This window comes from Xiphophorus maculatus, chromosome 24 (assembly GCF_002775205.1).
Source record: "Xiphophorus maculatus strain JP 163 A chromosome 24, X_maculatus-5.0-male, whole genome shotgun sequence".
Lineage (NCBI taxonomy): Eukaryota > Metazoa > Chordata > Actinopteri > Cyprinodontiformes > Poeciliidae > Xiphophorus > Xiphophorus maculatus.
In genome coordinates, this window is record NC_036466.1 from 6,965,165 (window position 1) to 6,982,121 (window position 16,957).

The 16,957-nt window shown below is 41.0% G+C and overlaps 1 protein-coding gene across 3 annotated transcripts in view; it reads right to left on the reverse strand.

The window, feature by feature from the left end:
- Positions 1-6,267: 6,267 nt before the first annotated feature.
- Positions 6,268-16,957, reverse strand: part of LOC111607662 (NLR family CARD domain-containing protein 3-like) — a 30,467-nt gene continuing 19,777 nt past the window's right edge. Inside the window, exons 9-15 of one of the 3 annotated variants that reach the window (XM_023329840.1) lie at positions 13,761-13,884; positions 13,216-13,289; positions 10,140-11,892; positions 8,700-8,879; positions 7,537-7,710; positions 6,897-7,049; positions 6,268-6,377 (exon numbers count right to left, since the gene is read on the reverse strand). In XM_023329840.1, coding sequence (XP_023185608.1) covers positions 6,371-6,377; positions 6,897-7,049; positions 7,537-7,710; positions 8,700-8,879; positions 10,140-11,892; positions 13,216-13,289; positions 13,761-13,884 — 2,465 coding nt within the window. In that variant the 3' untranslated portion in view covers positions 6,268-6,370. The remainder of the gene's footprint in view (positions 6,378-6,896; positions 7,050-7,536; positions 7,711-8,699; positions 8,880-10,139; positions 11,893-13,215; positions 13,290-13,760; positions 13,885-16,957) is intronic. The other 2 variants (XM_023329842.1, XM_023329841.1) reach the window with 2 other exon arrangements.

Here is a 16,957-nt window from a genome sequence, read left to right on the forward strand (position 1 = left end):
CTTACTCTGGTTCTGATGGTCCAGGTTCAGTACTGAACTTGGGAGGGTTTTTTTTGGAGGCATCACTCCTCATTGAGGGACTGATGGATCCTTGAGGTTCTGCTCTCCATCTGTGGTTCTGCCCTCTGAAACACAAACATGTTGTTATTCAGATCATCAATCAGTGAGAAACTCTGAGATAAAAACCAGAGAAGAAGATCTGAACACAAACTGCTGCAGAAAAGCAGAAGGTTTAAAGCTCCAGAGTGAAACATTCAGACTGATCTATTGGGTCAAACTCCACATTTTCTCCAGAACTGGTTCTACTGGTCTGGGTCACATGGGTCAAATCAGAACCTGCAGAACAACAGGCTCATGTCCCAATTTGATGGATCTAATCAGATCATATTTCTAGGAATTATTCCACAAAGTTCTTCTATAATATCCATTAATAGAACTACAAAGCCCAGAATGCACTGCACAGCATCGCAGTGCTGCCATCTAGTGGCAGAAGGTGGAGATCAGAGGATCTGGTCCATGATATCAGAACCAAAGCTGTTTAGCTAGTAGGAGGAGCTGATGTGGGTCATTAAAGACCAGAACCCAAGAACCGACCAGGAAGCAGAACCAGGAGACCAGCCCAGTCCTCTACAGCCGCGTTGACCTTTGACCTTTCTGTTTGGAGCTGCTGAGGCTCAGTGGGCATGGCCCGGTCATCAGCCTACCTGGATAAACTGGACCCAGAGTTTCACATATATAATCTGAGTTGTTGCTCCTCACATTTATTGGTTGTTTTTGTTTTCATCCAACATTTTTATCATTGATTCATTCAGACTTTCATTCAAACTCTACTTATTTACTGACCAACATCTTCCATGTTTATTTAGCTTTAAGCTCATGTAAATTAAAAATGAAGTTACTTTTTATTCAAACAATGAGATCAACCAGTTAATGTCATTTATATTTTATCTCTATAAAGTCACATGAATCCATTAGAAACTTTTTTCTTACTTTATGTCTGATGGTCGAGGTTCAGTACTGAACTCCGGAGGTTTTCGTTTGGAGACATCACTCCTCATGGACGGACTGATGGATCCTGGAGATTCTGCCTTGTTCTTCTTTAGATCAGGATCTTCCATCTTCTGAACTTCTGGAGAGAGAAACCAGAACCAGTCAGTGCAGTGATCCAGTTCCAGTAACTGTCCTGTGAAGCAGAAAGCTGGTTCCCATCATAGATTCAGAGGATCAGAGGAACCTGATTCCAGCACAACCTCAGAGATTTCTGAGAATTAAACATCTCTTAAAGCTCACTGAACAGGAAGCATGAAAACAATAAATACACACTGAGGCTGAGGTTCATCACATGGCAGCAACACAGGCTGTGATTGGTCAGTTTGTTCCTTTATGATGGTTAATTTCTGCTTCTGATCACTTACTGAAATCCACTTCCTGCTTCTGCGCCATCTTTTATCTGGAAAACGTGAACGATTCATTATATTTCAGACTTTATTTCATAAATAGCTTAATTTGCACTTAGTTTGAATGGAAATTAAAAATACCGCATTAATACACACTCCGAGAAAAAAATATTTATGCAAGTATGGGAGCCATAATATATCAGTACGTAAACTGACTATAAAAAAATCATTTATAAGAACATTAATTTAACACATTTTACTTCATGAGGAACAATATTCCTTTTAAGAATTGGTATTGACTGTCAATCATTCTAGGATCTGATTTCCTTCAGGCTGAAATGAAAATATCTTTAATCCTGCTTGTTATTATCTGACTGAAATGCGTTGCTACTATCACCAGGTGGCAGCATCAGCTGCAGAAAGCTCCTCCAGAACGGAGTCTGGCCTCCTGCTCTGGTGTTTAGTTGTCAGGTAAGCAGAGTAATAATTGCCTTTGGAAGATCATCCTTCATTAAAATCTTCTCTCTAGTCTTTCTCTCACTGTGATGCTGTAATAAATCTGATCATGTTTTTAACAACATAAGGACGAAGTAAAGACATCACACACTACTTTAAACAGCTGGGAGTTGATGATGACCTCAGCTGGCAAACAGCAAACTTTCTCTACAGACGCTGGAGGTTTGGTGATTGTTCTGATGTTAGGAGGATTTTTACAGCAGAGCATTACATGCTGCTTTGGTAACCTGACTGTAAAATCAGATTTTAACGGATAAAACCAGCAGAGAGGATTGTGGGTAGGACAGCTCCTCTGTCTCCTCCAGAACTGTTGGAACTGATCAACCTCAGCAGGCAGACGGGATATTAACGGATGTTTTCCTGAACTCAGGGCCGAGCAGCAGAGATTTCCTTTTTTGTCCGTAACAACCAATCATTCTTTCCTTTGTCAGGTAAAGTTATCAATGAACACAGGGCCTGAGAGGAACAGATCCAGAAGAACAAACTACCAGATAACAAACTCCTCACTTTAGCTCCTCAATAAAGAATTAGACATAGTGGACAGACAGCGGAGCACCTTCTCACATAGACTGCTCCAGCTCCGCTGTCGTAGGGACAGATACAGGAAATCCTTCCTGCCACATGCCATCTCACTGTACAATAAAAGCTAAATCATTGTTCTGCACTAATCAGTCCAATTTCGCACAACTGCACTGTGGCACACTTGCTGTACATATATTTACAGATACATACTGTTCTGCATTTTGAATCCTTGCAAGGTCTGCTCTAAGCTGCTTTTTATATTGACAGCATGTCATATTTTATTCTTATTTATCTTGTCTACAATTGCTACTCAGTGGTGGATGTTGTGTGTCTTGTCTCTATGCTGCTGTAACTGCAAAATAATTTCCCTGCTGGGATGAATAAAGTAATTCTATTCTATTCTATCTATTCTAGAGGTTGGATCAGCTGTTTGATTTTAATCTATTTAATGTCCATATTAATCTATAAATGTACTGATTATTTTGGTGATGATATGGAAGAATACAACGCAGGCAGCAGAACCAAACTAAAGTCAAATTTCTCAAAGGGAGACGATTAAAAAGACTTTATCAGGATAAACGGGTCGGTCCAAGATTCCCACTGACAGAACAAAGGTTTGAACTTCCTGCTTCTGTTAGTTTGAGTCCATCTGTCAGAAAATAAAAGCTTCGTCTGTTTCCTGTGAAAATATGAAGAGCTGAAGCTGAAGGAGAAACAGGCCGAGTTCTGGTTCTGGTTCCTCCACAGAGAGAAAACCCAGAGAGAGGAAAACAAGAAGTGAACACTCACCTGATCCAGATTCTGCTCTGCTGCTACATGAACTTTGACCCCATTTCTCCTGCTCTGATACCTGACTCCTCCTGAGGCTCCGCCCCCTGCCCAGGTGATTTTGAACACCTTTAATGTTTTCTTCCCTTTGACTCAACAGTGAGCAGAGCTGGAAAACTGAGCTCAGATTAAAACTTTTTCAGGGTTTTTCTAATTTTTAGGTCATTTCCTGTCAACTTATCAATACAGGAAGTAGTTCAGTAAAACAGGAAGTGGTCAGCAAAAATCCTGGGAGGAGATCTGATCGCTTTAGTTCAGCTTTAATATTTCTTTAATATTTATTTCTAGTCTGGAAAACATTTGGCTCCATTTCTAGACGGATCATTTTCTGACTGCTTCCACTTCTTTAATCATTAACCTTTATGATGCCAAGCCTACTGCAAGGGTCAAAGGTCGATTCCACTTTATTATCCTGGTGGCAATTAATTTTACAGCAGGCAGTAAAACAGGAATAAACCAAACTCTCACAACAATCAAACAATTCCACAAGTTACAAAGTGCAGCTGATGGTGTGAGTGACTGAAGCAGTAAGTTCTGGTGGTGGTGGTGAATCTGCAGCTGATGGAGGAAAACAAGGTCCATCCTGATTGGACGACCCAGATCCATCAGAACAGCTCGCTATGGTCATTAAAGATATTTAACCATAAATCTTTACAACACTCTGAAAGCTCTTCTGATTCAAACAGTTGTGCAACAACAGGTTTAGTTTGGTGATCAATAACTAACAATACGAACTTCCATGTTTTAGTCTAAAAAATTGTGGAAATGTGAAGGAAAGTCTGCAATCAACTGTATTCTAGCGAATGAACAAGAGCCACGTTCTGGTTGCAATAAAAGAGGTTTTTGTTAGTGGTTCTGAAACTTAAATATCAAAAAGATTGGAGGTTTTATTTTCTGATTAAAAATCAGCTTAATAATTAGAAAACATGGAGATTTATAATTATGGTTGAACAATTAAAACACAACTACACATTCAGCTGACTCAAATCTGAGCATAAGCAGGACTTGAACATGAAATCTTTGGGTTTGCAGAGCAGCACCTCTAACCGCTCCACCAGGCATCCTACTGGTGAGATATAACTGGGAAGACTGGTGTTGACTCCTAGTTGGTCAGTGACCTGGTGAAGTTGTTGTCTTGGAATATAATGGTTGATTATAAGTGATCGCTGTCCTCTGGTGGTGAACTATCATAGGATATTCCAACACTCCAGGCCTGTTAGGGCACTTACTTTTATGCAAGTGATTATAATTTTTCCTTCACTTCCAGTTTTTAGCATGTTGAAAAGAAATATGGCATGTTGAAAAGAAATATGGCACTAAGTTTTCCAAAATATTTTGTTTTTTCCTGTGTTTTGTATTTAAAGAATTCCATTTTTCTCTTTAAGCTCTTGTTTTAGTTTGATGGTGGTGCTTTCACTCCTCCGTCAGTGTCACTCCAGATTTGAACTGATGTTCTTCATAATTCTGGTTCTACGGCAGAGCCAGTGGACCACACGATCTTCCACGCTTTGGAAGTTTCTCAGGACACATTTATCTTTTCTGTTGTCAATGGTGACAGAAGTTGAAAAAGCAGGTGTTCTTTGCAAATTTTCACCAGGATTTGAAGCCTTATCTTTTGTACTTGATATATGATGTCATAACCTGCAGACCACACGATCTTCCAAGCTTTAGAAGTTTCTCATAGCGCATTTGTCTTTTCGGATGTCAATGTTGACAAGAGGTTGACAAGACAGGTAATCTTTCTGAATTCCTTGGAGGAATCTGTCAAACTAGAGATGAAAACTTAAATAAATACATTTTAATTTCTGTGTTGATCTGAATACAAAAAAGCTAGACAGCATGAAGGATTAAACTAAAGGTGCAGTTAATATATTTGTACACAGTTAACTACGTATAAATCCAAAACAAGGAACATTATTAAAAACTTTATCATTTATTAAACACCAAAAAACCCACATTGCATGGAAAGAAATATGAAAAAACATAAACAAATCAGCACATTATCCAAATAATTCTCTGAGGTATAAATAAGTAAGTAAAAATCACAGTAAAAAGTCCTGATGTGACACATCAAATCCTAAGGATCTTTAGAAAACTTAAAGTAAAACATGAAACATGGAGTTAAAAGAGTAAACCACAAAAACAAACTGAGAATCAATGAATATGATGCAAAACTTTATTATTTAGAAATTTTTATAGTCACTATAAAAAGATAAAAATATGTAAAATCGTTTGTTTTTTCATAAAGAAGCAGCAGGGAAAAGAGGTTTGAACCATTACTGCCGCTAACCCCTTGGATTGCGTATCTGAAGTGTGTTCAGTCCCTCTGGTGGCTAAACTTGATAATTACAACTACGATAAAGCTGCAAAAATTATAAAAACGCTCCCTGTGATATCTTTCAAAATAAAACACTGGGAAATAAAATAACTACGGTTATAGTATGAAGCAGACTAAATGATTCAAAAATAAGCTACTGCCTTAAATTAGAACCTTAAAAAATTGTTAAATACACAGAAATCAATGTTTCTGTTTATGAAAGTGTCAAACTAAAGATAAAAACTAAATATATATATATATATAAATTTTAATATCTTTCCTGATCTGAATACAGTAAGCTGAACGGCATGGAGGATTAAAATAAAGATGCTGTTACTCTATCTGTACACAGTCAGCTGCATAGAGAAAAACTCCAACAAAGAACATTATTAAAAACTGTATTGGTTTATCATTAAACACCCAGCAACACACATTACATTAAAAGAGATATTAAAAAAATAAAATAAGCCAATCACGCCCTGCTACAGACTGGCAACCTGTCCAGGGTGACCCCGCCTCTCACCCGGAACGTAGCTGGAGAGGCACCAGCACCCCTCCCGACCCAATTAGGGACAAGGGTCAACAGAAAATGGATGGATGGATGGAAAATGAGCCAATCACCTCATTACCCCACTAATTCTCTGAGGCCTGAATAAATCAGTAAAATCACAGTAAACAGCTATGATGGTCATCATCATGATCCAGTCAGAGTCTCTTTAGACTCAAACTGCTGCAGCTTCAACCCCTGAGGATCAGCAGGACACTGAGACCATTCTCTACTTCACAGAGATCAGATTCTGCAGAGAGAAGAAGGAAGGAGAGAGCAGATCAGTGAGTGTTTCCAGCATCTCTGCAGCAGCAGTCAGTGACGCAGCACATTCACTAGATGGCTTCCAGGCTGCAGTCAGACTGATCTCAGAGCTGTGACCAAGATGAACCTGATCAGTTGTTTCCTGTTGAACTGAGAGAACAAACAGATCTGAGATCAGATCTGCTGCTGCCACAGTTTGATGGATGAGGACCACTGTCTCTAGACATGTTGGACGGCTGGACGCTGGAGTCCAGCTGGACTTCCTGGAGACATGGACACAGCAACAACACTCATCTTCACACCAACACAAACGCAGGAACACAGCAAGCTGCTGCTCCTCTGATTGGCTGATTGCTGTCTCTGTGTCCAATCAGGAAGCTTGAACCATTCTCCTCCCACTGAGAAGCTGCAGCTTTACTGGGAACACTGGACCTTTGCTTTGATGCTAACTGGGTTTAGTTCAATATGCTGACAGGAGATGGACTCACTACAAACATTTACTTACCCTAGATCATCTATAAGATCCTTCAGCTGCTGAACATCTGAATCCTTCAGGTTGTTTCCTCCCAGGTCCAGTTCTGTCAGACGGGTCGGGTTGGACTTCAGAGTTGAGGCCAAATAATCACAGCTGATCTTTGACAACCTGCAGTCCCACAATCTGAATAAAGAATAAAAGATGTGAGCTGAAGCCAACAGGATGCAGGTTAACCAGTCCAACAGAACCAGTTAAAGATTCTCATGAATATTAATGCCAACAAGCTGCTGCTTCAATAAAGACCTGCTGACTTCAGAACCAGAACCAGAACCAGAACCTGGTACCTGGTAAAGTGTTGAAGCATCAATCATTGATTATTGATTTGTTCCTGTCAGATTCCAGGAATTCACTTTTCTAGACTGGGTTGAATGACCTTTGACCTGCTTCACATGAGGGGGATTTCTACACACTGGGGGTCCGAATGCTGTCCTGTTCTGACCTCAGATCAGCAGGTCCAACTCAGTTACACAGAGGGACTAAATTAAACTCTGGATCCAAGTCCAGGAACAAACTCAGAAAATATTTATTAGAACAGAAGAAATTAATTTGATTTATGATCAATTATATATAATTATTCACAGAAATATCAATAATTATAGAATTAAAATACCTCAATATCTTCAGTCTGCAGCCTTTAGTCTGTAGAAAACCACAGAGCTCCTTCACTCCAGAATCTCCCAGATTGGTTCCGCTCAGGTCCAGTCTTGCCAGATGGGTCGGTTTGGACTTCAGAGCTGAGAACAGAGAAGTCCAGCTGGTCTCTGACAAACTGCATTCCTTCAATCTGAATAAAGAATAAAAGATGTGAGCTGAAGCCAACAGGATGCAGGTTAAAACTGAAATATGAACAAATAAATAATAAAAATGTAGAAAATTAATTTCCCTGAATGTAAAAGAAACATGATGAACTGATTCTAACATCTGATCCAGTCAAACTGGTTTAAAGAGTCCAAACCAGCAGAACCAGAACATTTGATCAATAAAGAAACTCAAAGTTTTCTATCAGCCTGGATGAGTTGAGCTATTTCTGCTGGTTCCTGATCATCAGCTGGAGACCCGACTTGGTAACTGGATCAGAACCACTCAGTTTCTTCATTAATGGCCTTGGGTTCTTATTAAAGCTGCTGAAAGCCAATGGAGGCCATTATTTCCTAAGGAGACGTGACCTGATGAAGCATCATCACAGAGACGAGGCTCCAACCGACTGACAGCTGTCAGACTGAAGAGGACGGTTCCTCTCTGACCCGGCCCAACAGAACCACAGCTTCAGGACAAAGCTGAGGAACCTGCTGCTGCTGCAAACCTCACTTTCATTCATTTCATCTAGATTTGCTTTTCTACAATCAGTCATTTCTTAGATTTGCTCATTAATGATGATTTGAACTTGTCAGTGTTTGTGGCTCGACTCTGGAGGAACAACATTTCATTCTGGATGTAAAGATGAGAATCAGAAATGAGAAATAAAACAATCTGAATCTTTACCAAACCAAACTGAAACATCTCCATCATTAATTTACATCATTTGAATTATTTTACTCATTTTGTTCATCAGTAAAAAAACATTTTAAAGTAAAAAACTGAAAAACAAAGTTCAATAATCTCAAAGTCTGAAATAAGAAAAATATATATATATAAGGTAAAAAGTTTTAGAGATTTTATTCTGACATTTAAACAGGTTGTTATGAAATAAAATATATTAGAATAAAAGCATTAATTAAACTAATGTTTAAAGTATAAATGAATGATTTTATTGTATAAATAAAGAAAACAAACCTCAGATTCTTCACTTTACTGACTGAACTCTCCAGGATCTCAACCAGAGGCTTCAGATCAGAGTCTCCACCTCCATGTATGTTGATCTGATTTATTTCCAGTTCAGTCAGATCTGGGTTGGACTTCAGAGCCGAGGCCAAAACTTCACATTCAGCCTTATCAAGCGAACAGCCACCAAGTCTGTGATTAGAGAAGAAATAAATTCAGTTCTAATGAAATCAATCTGGATCATAAACAGACTAAAATATGATAACAGTGATGTCATCATCTGATCAACATCTGATCTTCAATTTACTGAGTTTGACCCCACAGAGAATCTGTGCAGTTCCTGGTTAAAGTCCAGGTTCTGGTTCTGGTTCTGGTCCAGGCTTCATGTCCTCAGACCTTCAGCTGCAGTCAGATGTTGAAGATCTTCTATCATCTGTGAAGGAAAGTTCAGTTTTCTCTGCAGCATCTGATGGAGCTGCAGCATCAGAGCCTCAAAGGAGCTGAAGCAGCTGATGAAGAGGCTGACTGAGCTGATGAAGGAAACTACTGGAGATGATGGAGAGGAGGAGGAACTGCTCACAGCTCGGACTTGGACTAGACCGTGTGGCTCAGAGGAACAAAGGTTTGGATGTCAGAAGAAATTGTTGCTAAACTCTTAAAGAGCTGAAGACCAAAACAGAGCGTTTGGGTCCAGCAGCATTTTTCATGGTGAAGCAGTGAAAGTTCTCCAGTAACTAGAAGAGGCTGGGATGTCTAAAGAGTTGAAGCTCATGTCTCTCCAGGTCTTCATGGCTAACAGCTTCAACAAAAGCTGCAGATGAAGAGTTGATGAGGAAAATGGTTCCAGCTCTGGAAGCAGAGTTCTCAGAGCTTTGGGAGGATCTGACAGAAACTAGGACTTTTTCTGGAGCCAGACAACAATCACCACATTTTGCTCTCATTTACAAACTCAGAGGAAACTAGTGGGAGGAGGAAAAGTTGGTTCACTAAGTTTCTAACTGGTTTCCATGACAACAGCAGCAATTATTGGGGTTATTTTGAAGTGTCCATCAAACCTAAACAGTGATTTTATAATTAAAAAAAAGACAAAGATCCTAAAAGGAGTAGCGGCTCAATGAGTGAAGAGGAGTTTAAAGTGTAAAAGTCTCTCTGGCTGATTGGATCTTTCAGACAAAATAGATTTTTTTCTACAGTTCAGGGTTTTCTATTCATTTAAACATGAAAACTGATAAAAAGATAAATATTTTTAAAATGATCAAAATGTCTAAAACCAGAAGCTGCAGCTGTCCTGGATGAGCTGAATGTTTAGATGGTTGAATGGCTGAAATAGTCCAGAGGATGAAGGAAGAAGTTAAAGACCAAAAACATCCAGAAGCAACTTGAAGAAGAAGAAGAAACAGGAGGACAATAGAGCTGAATCAGCATTCACACAATGAAAACATCTGGACTCACCGAGCCTTTCTGCAGTTCCTCATAGCTGGAAGCAGTCTCCGCCGTCCATCTGATGATGTGTTGTACTTCTCCAGGTCCAACTCATCCAGAACCTCTGACATCTGCAGCATGAAGGCCAGAGCTGAACAGTCAGTCACTGAGAGCTGCTTCCCTGAATCCAGCAGCCGTTGGATCTCCTGATAAAATGAGACGTCGTTCATCTCCACCAGACAGTAGAAGATGTTGATGCTTCTGTCAGTAGAGATTCTATCAGTTTTCATCTCCTTCAGGTTGGTGATGATTCTCTGGATGGTTTCTGGACTGTTCTCTGTCTGACCCAGCAGATCTTCTAAGAGTCTCTGGTTGGACTCCACAGTGAGACCATGAAGGAAGCGGACAAACAGGTCCAGGTGGCCATTTTTACTGCTGAGGGATTTCTCCATGACTTTCTTCATGAACTCATCTAGAGATGTTTCTCTGTATTCTTCTCCCAGAAACGTCTTGATCACCTCTGACTTCCTGCTGGTGAAACAGTGGAGCATGTAGACTGCAGCCAGAAACTCCTGGATGCTCAGATGAACAAAGGAGTAGACGGAGATGTCAAACGTCCCTCTCTCTCTTTTAAACATTTCAGTGAACACTCCTGAGAACAACGCAGCATCTTTGATGTTGATGCCGCACTTTTTGAGCTCTTCGTCATAGAAGATCAGGTTTCCCTCCAGCAGCTGCTCAAAAGCCAGTTTTCCTAGAGACTCAATCAGCTTCTTGTTCTCTGGACTCCAGATTGATCTTGTCTTTTTTCCTCCATCATACTTTTCCTTCTTGATTGCGAAGTTAACCTCCAGGAATGCTATGTACATCTCAGTCAGAGTCTTTGGCAGTTTTTCTCCCTCTCTGGTCTTCATCACATCCTCCAGAACTTTAGCAGTGATCCAGCAGAAAACTGGGATGTGACACATGATGTGGAGACTTTTTGATTTCTGGATGTGGGAGATGATCCTGCTGGCCTTCTCTTCATCATCTCTGAGTCTCTTCCTGAAGTACTCCTCCTTCTGGGGGTCAGTGAACCCTCTGACCTCTGTTGCCATGCCAACACACTCAGCAGGGATCTGATTGGCTGCTGCAGGTCGTGTGGTTATCCAGAGGAGAGCAGAGGGAAGCAGTTTCCTCCTGATGAGGTTTGTCACCAGAACATCCACTGAGCTGGACTCTGTAACATCAGTCAGGATCGGATTGTTCTTGAAGTCCAGAGTAAATCGACTTTCATCCAGACCATCAAAGATGAACAGAACCTGGAACGTTTCAAAGCTGCTGATTTCTTTGGTTTTACTAAATAATTTATGAATCAGTCCTAATAAGCTGAACTTTTCTTCTTTCAACATATTCAGCTCTCTGAAAGTGAATGGAAATATGAAATCAATGTTCTGGTTGGTTTTGCCTTCAGCCCAGTCCAGAGTGAACTTCTGTGTTAACAGTGTTTTCCCAATGCCAGCCACTCCCATGGTCATCACTGTTCTGATTGGTTGATCTCTTCCAGGTGGGACTTTAAAGATGTCTTCTCTTCTGATTGTTTCTTGTTTCCTGGATGCTGTTTCAATGTGTCTGACCTCATGTTCCTGGTTGACCTCTCTAGTTTTCCCCTCTGTGATGTGGAGCTCTGTGTAGATCTGGTTCATATCGGTTTGATTTCCAGGTTCAGCGACGCCTTCAAAGAGACTCTGGAACTTCTTCTTCAGAGACGCTTTATGGTCACTCTGACACCGAATATCAAAATCTGAAGAAAGAGACAAAGACAGGAGAGGAGACACTTCAGCTGAACATAAGGAAAACAATAATTTTTTGATATTCTCAGAGACAATTTGTGCATCAGTTTTAATGGATGAGAAAAAAGTAAATCAATGAATAAAAAGCCCAAATTTCATAAAAACTCTGCATGGTAAGAATAACAAAAGTCACGACTGTAACTACGGTTCGATGAATCCCAGATGACCGCCAGAGGCGGTGCTTAAAGCACTGAATGATCTCTCTTGCACAGGTCGAGAATCTTATACCAACATGGTCACATGTGACCCCCGGTGACACCAGTAAGTCTATATAGTCACGTGACAATGACAGCTCAGTCCCTTAATCTTCTCGTGAAACACGATGATTCTGAGGGACCGAGCGATCTGGCGGTCATCCGGGATTCATAGAACCGTAGTTACAGTCGAAACTTTTGTTCTATTTCATCCCTACTGACCGCCAGAGGCGGTGATTAAAGCACTGGATGACGATTACCGACAGAGTCCTGAGAAATCACACACAGAAAAGAAACAACCCCGAAAACATGCCCACCTCACTGGGATGATGATGAGCGCTGGGATAGGATCCCAGGTGAAAGGTGGCCCAGTTAACCCTGTAAAACCCAGCAAAGGTATTTGGGGATGACCAAGAGGCTGCTGCACATATAGCCTCCAGAGTGACCCCAGACACCCAGCATCTCACGCTCACAGGACTCGGTCAGGTCGAGCTGAAATCGCCACTCTTGACCCGTAAACCGACGAGCGAATAGGCCAGGAAACACGGCTGCACAATGTAACTAAAGCAAACCTGAAGCAGCTACGATAATAAATAAAGACAAGCCAGATATGGAGGCACAATATAAGAAAAAGCAATCCCAAAAACGGAAATTAATTGAAACCTTCAATTCATCCATGTGCTGAAGATGTTTGACCATCAATCTGCAGGCTCTCTGTTCTTCTTCATCACAGCATCTATTTTGTTGCAGTCCTTGTCTGCTCTGGTTTGGTTCTTCTCAAGTTTACCTTCTATCTCTGAATGTTTAAAGACGCGATCTGATAGAAGGTCATCAAGGAGCTGTTAACTCTCAATATTATTGGTGAATATTGTGATGAAAATATTGACTGATTAACAAACATTTTCATCACTTTTTTTCTCCTTTCTTTATCATCACCAGCACATGAGTTCCAGTTACACCAGCTGAAATAATTGATCACTAAAAGACTAATAAACCTTGAATTTCCAAATCTCAACTAAAGACGTGGATCTGGTCCAACAGAGACGACAGGAGGCTCTGATTGAAGGAGTTCAGTCTCACCTGGAGAACAGCTGCTCTGATTGGCTGTCGGCCGTTCAGCTCCTGTTCTGGGTCTTTCTTCACACTTCCTCCTCCTGTAAAGACATTTCTTCATCAGTGAAATATTTCACTAGCAACAGGCTGGAGCTGAACATGTTCATGAAGGTCCACCACAAACTAGAGACCAGAACTGGGTCAGAACAGAACCTGAGATCATTGATGATCTCTGGTGTGAAGTTCTTCATTGTATCATATCTGGTATCATGACTGATACCAGTGTTCCCAGTCTGGAAGCTCCAGTGCTTCACTGGGTTTAGAGACAATCTGAGTCGTTGCTCCTCACATTGTTGGTTGTTTTTGTTTTCATGCAACATTTTCATCATTGATTCATTCAGACTTTCATTCAAACTCTGATTTACTGACCAACATCCTTCATGACTAACTTTAAATTAATATCTCAGAAAATTAAGTTACTGTTTATTAAAACACTGAAGATCAACCAGTTAATATCATTTAGATTTTATCTCTATAGATTCACATGAATCAGTTAGAAAATGGTTTCTTACTTTCTGTCTGATGGTTCAGGTTCATTACTGAACACTGGAGGATCATCTTTGGACCAGTCACTCCTCATAGATGGACTGATGGGTCCTGGAGGTTCTGCTCTGTCCTGATCTTCCATCTTCTGGCCTTTTGGAGAGAGAAACCAGAACCAGTCAGTCCAGTGATCCGGTTCCAGTAACTGTCCTGTGAAGCAGAAAGCTGGTTCCCATCATGTGTTCAGAGGATCAGAGTGAATCATTTGAATGAATGAGTGAACATTTCCTATGAACTAGTGAACTTATTTAGCTCCCAGTGGACTTGAACGCATCATGACTCTATTGTAGCTCTGTATGGAGGGAGTCAGTGAGCAGAAGGTTCTGAGGGAGCAGCAGCTCAGGTCGGGTCCACAGCTCTCCTCCAGACAGAACCGGGTCCAGCTGGGATCTCAGCAACATGTCAGCCTCTGTGTGCAGCTCAGCAGGATTTCCTCTCAGCTCAAGAGACACAAAGCAGCTTTCAGGGACCACAGCATCCAGCTGAGGTACCAGCTGGACCCACTGCAAGGAATCATGGGTAAACAGCTGCTTCAATAGGGGGATGAAGCCCCCAAACACTCAGCGAGGCCTGAAACATATTTAGTCTATTGATCTGATTGAACTTCAAAATAAAGAGACACATTAATGCAACTCTTTTAGTTAGAAACTAGTTTGTTACAACTGATCTAAAATGTTTGTGAAATTATTTATTTTATTATTATTGCTCCGTTTAAAAGTTTTGTTATTTTTAGGGTTCAACCGACTGCAGTTTTCTGGCTGATCGATTCCGATTTTGCAGATACTGATTGCTAAACACAGCAACCTTTCAGGTAAGAGTCAGTCTGGATCTGGATGCATTTTTCCAGCAGAGCTTTGAGAGACAAAGAGTTTCTTCCTGCTGAAAGGAGCAACAAGAGGAAAACCTGGAAAAAGATCAAACTCAGTGAGGAGGAAGAGAGGAAATCTGTGGACGGCTTAAAGCCGGTTCTGATCCACAGACAAGAGAAACATCAGTTTCTGCTGAACCCCAGACTGATGAGGGACGGAGTGATGTGATTCACTTCCTGCTGATTTCAACAAGCAGAGAAACTAGTTTACAATGTTTTAGTTCTGCTTTTTAGGTTAAAACACCAGAGAGAGTTGCTGCAGCAAGAACTGATGGACTGTAAAAGTTACATTAAGTTCTCAATTTATTTAGATTAAATCTGAAAAGTTCATTATTGCTCCACACAAACAGATCAGCTTTAGATGCTGCTGTCATGGTAGATCATAGCTGATCATTCACCAGGTTAACTGCGCAGTAACTGAGCTGTGTGTTTATAGTGTGTTCAATATTTCTCTTTTTGTTACTTATAGTCGCATAATGTAACCTCACTTAGCATCACTTTATAAGCAGCAACGTCTCACAATAAAGTTTTTCATTTGATCTAATTCCTTTCAAGATCAGGCCTTCAATAAAGTAAACAGAGCGCTGCTGCGGGGACCAGGCCCTATGAGAGCCGAGCGACCCAGGCCTAGGTGACTGAGGCCCCGGGAAGCCTCGGTGGGTTCATCGGTTAGAAAGGCTCCAGAGAGCCGAGAGACACGGAGGGACCCGGAGCGGCAACACTTACCTCTAGTAACAAGTCAGCAAGTTATTTCCATCCTGCAGCTCAAAATGGAGGCTGATCTGAAGGAGACCAAAGTTGGTTTCAGTTTCTATTTTCACAGGAAGTCACGTAACTTGTGTTTTCCTCTAGAGCCAAAGTTTGATTCATCTGAATAAACATTAATAGTTCAGTTAGATTTAACAGAGTGAAAAAACTAGAGTGAAGATGGAAAAGCTTCAGTATTTCTGTTTTGCTGTTAGTGAAGCAGATCTGAAGCTGAGCAGCTTTTTTCATGGATTCAGCAGAAAACCAGCAGAACAAACTGCAGTTTAACAGGCGTTTGATGGAGGATTATGAGCGCTCACTGCCCTCTGGTGGTGAACTATCGCAACTACAGATATTCCTCTTCATATTAATTGCAGTTTATTTGATCTCATTTTCACTTTTATCAGGCCAAATCAAATCAGCTTACATTAATGTTAAATAAGAGTCACTGCAGGGTTAGTACATGGAAAATAAAACTTATTCTATAAAATCCTCCAAAAACGATTCACTGTGGGAAATTTTGAGACTCAAGGCCTGAAAAAATATAAATAATAAAAATGTGTTTGAAATAAAATTCAATCACCTGCGATAGGAGCATCAAGCAGGATTAAAGCGGCTAATAGAGAAAAATTAAATATAAAAAGTTAATAAAGTTGAAATTATTAGTACTTAATATTATTTAGTTAATTGCAGTCTTTTGTAGAACTGAATTAATCTGTAATTAAATGTATTACACATACAATATTATGCTGCTGCTGTTAATGTCATTTAAATACTTTTATCTGTTTTAAAGACTGTCTACAGAAATAAGAAAAGATCGGCCGTCAGATCGTCCACCATACCTGCAGAGACGATACGGGTCAGAACCGCCTGAGGTCTGATCCCACAATAAGAAACTGGAATCGACTCCACCTGCTGCCAGCGGCGCCTCGGGTCCGACTACGACCAAACCGACGTGGTGGTCCTTACAGAACTGAGCCAGGATGCTGTGGTTGCTCACCGAAACGCAACACAAAGCTACAGACGCTCACCTCTGTTTTTCAATTCTGTCCAGTGACTTCAGCTAAAATACATCCTATGTTGAGCAGTTAGCAGGTCCAACAGCCCCTCAGGTACCAGAGTTGCTGATCTTGCCGCAGCTGGCGGTTCCTGCGTTTCCGGGAGCCACCAGAACCTGCTGGACCCGGGGCGACTGGGCCAGCTTCCAGGCCAGCGCGTGTTCCCGTCCCCCGCCTCCTACCACCAGAACCCGCTCCGCCATCGCAACTGGAACCACAAGAGATTCGACTTGAAGGAGGATTTTCTCTCACCGTGTGAAGCCACCGTAATTATGCAAGCGCTGACCTTTAGCAGGAAGAGCCGTGACCTTTTCCAGGGGATGGAGGTCCGATGAAATCGTAGAGATCAAACCAATGAGCTGGAAGAAAAACGAAACTGGACTTTTAACACAATCGGCATTGATCTGGAGCCCCAGATTACTGCAGAAACAGAGTAAAGATAAACGGGCCAATCTCTGGGATAACAGAGAGTCCAGTGTTGGACCCTGGCTGA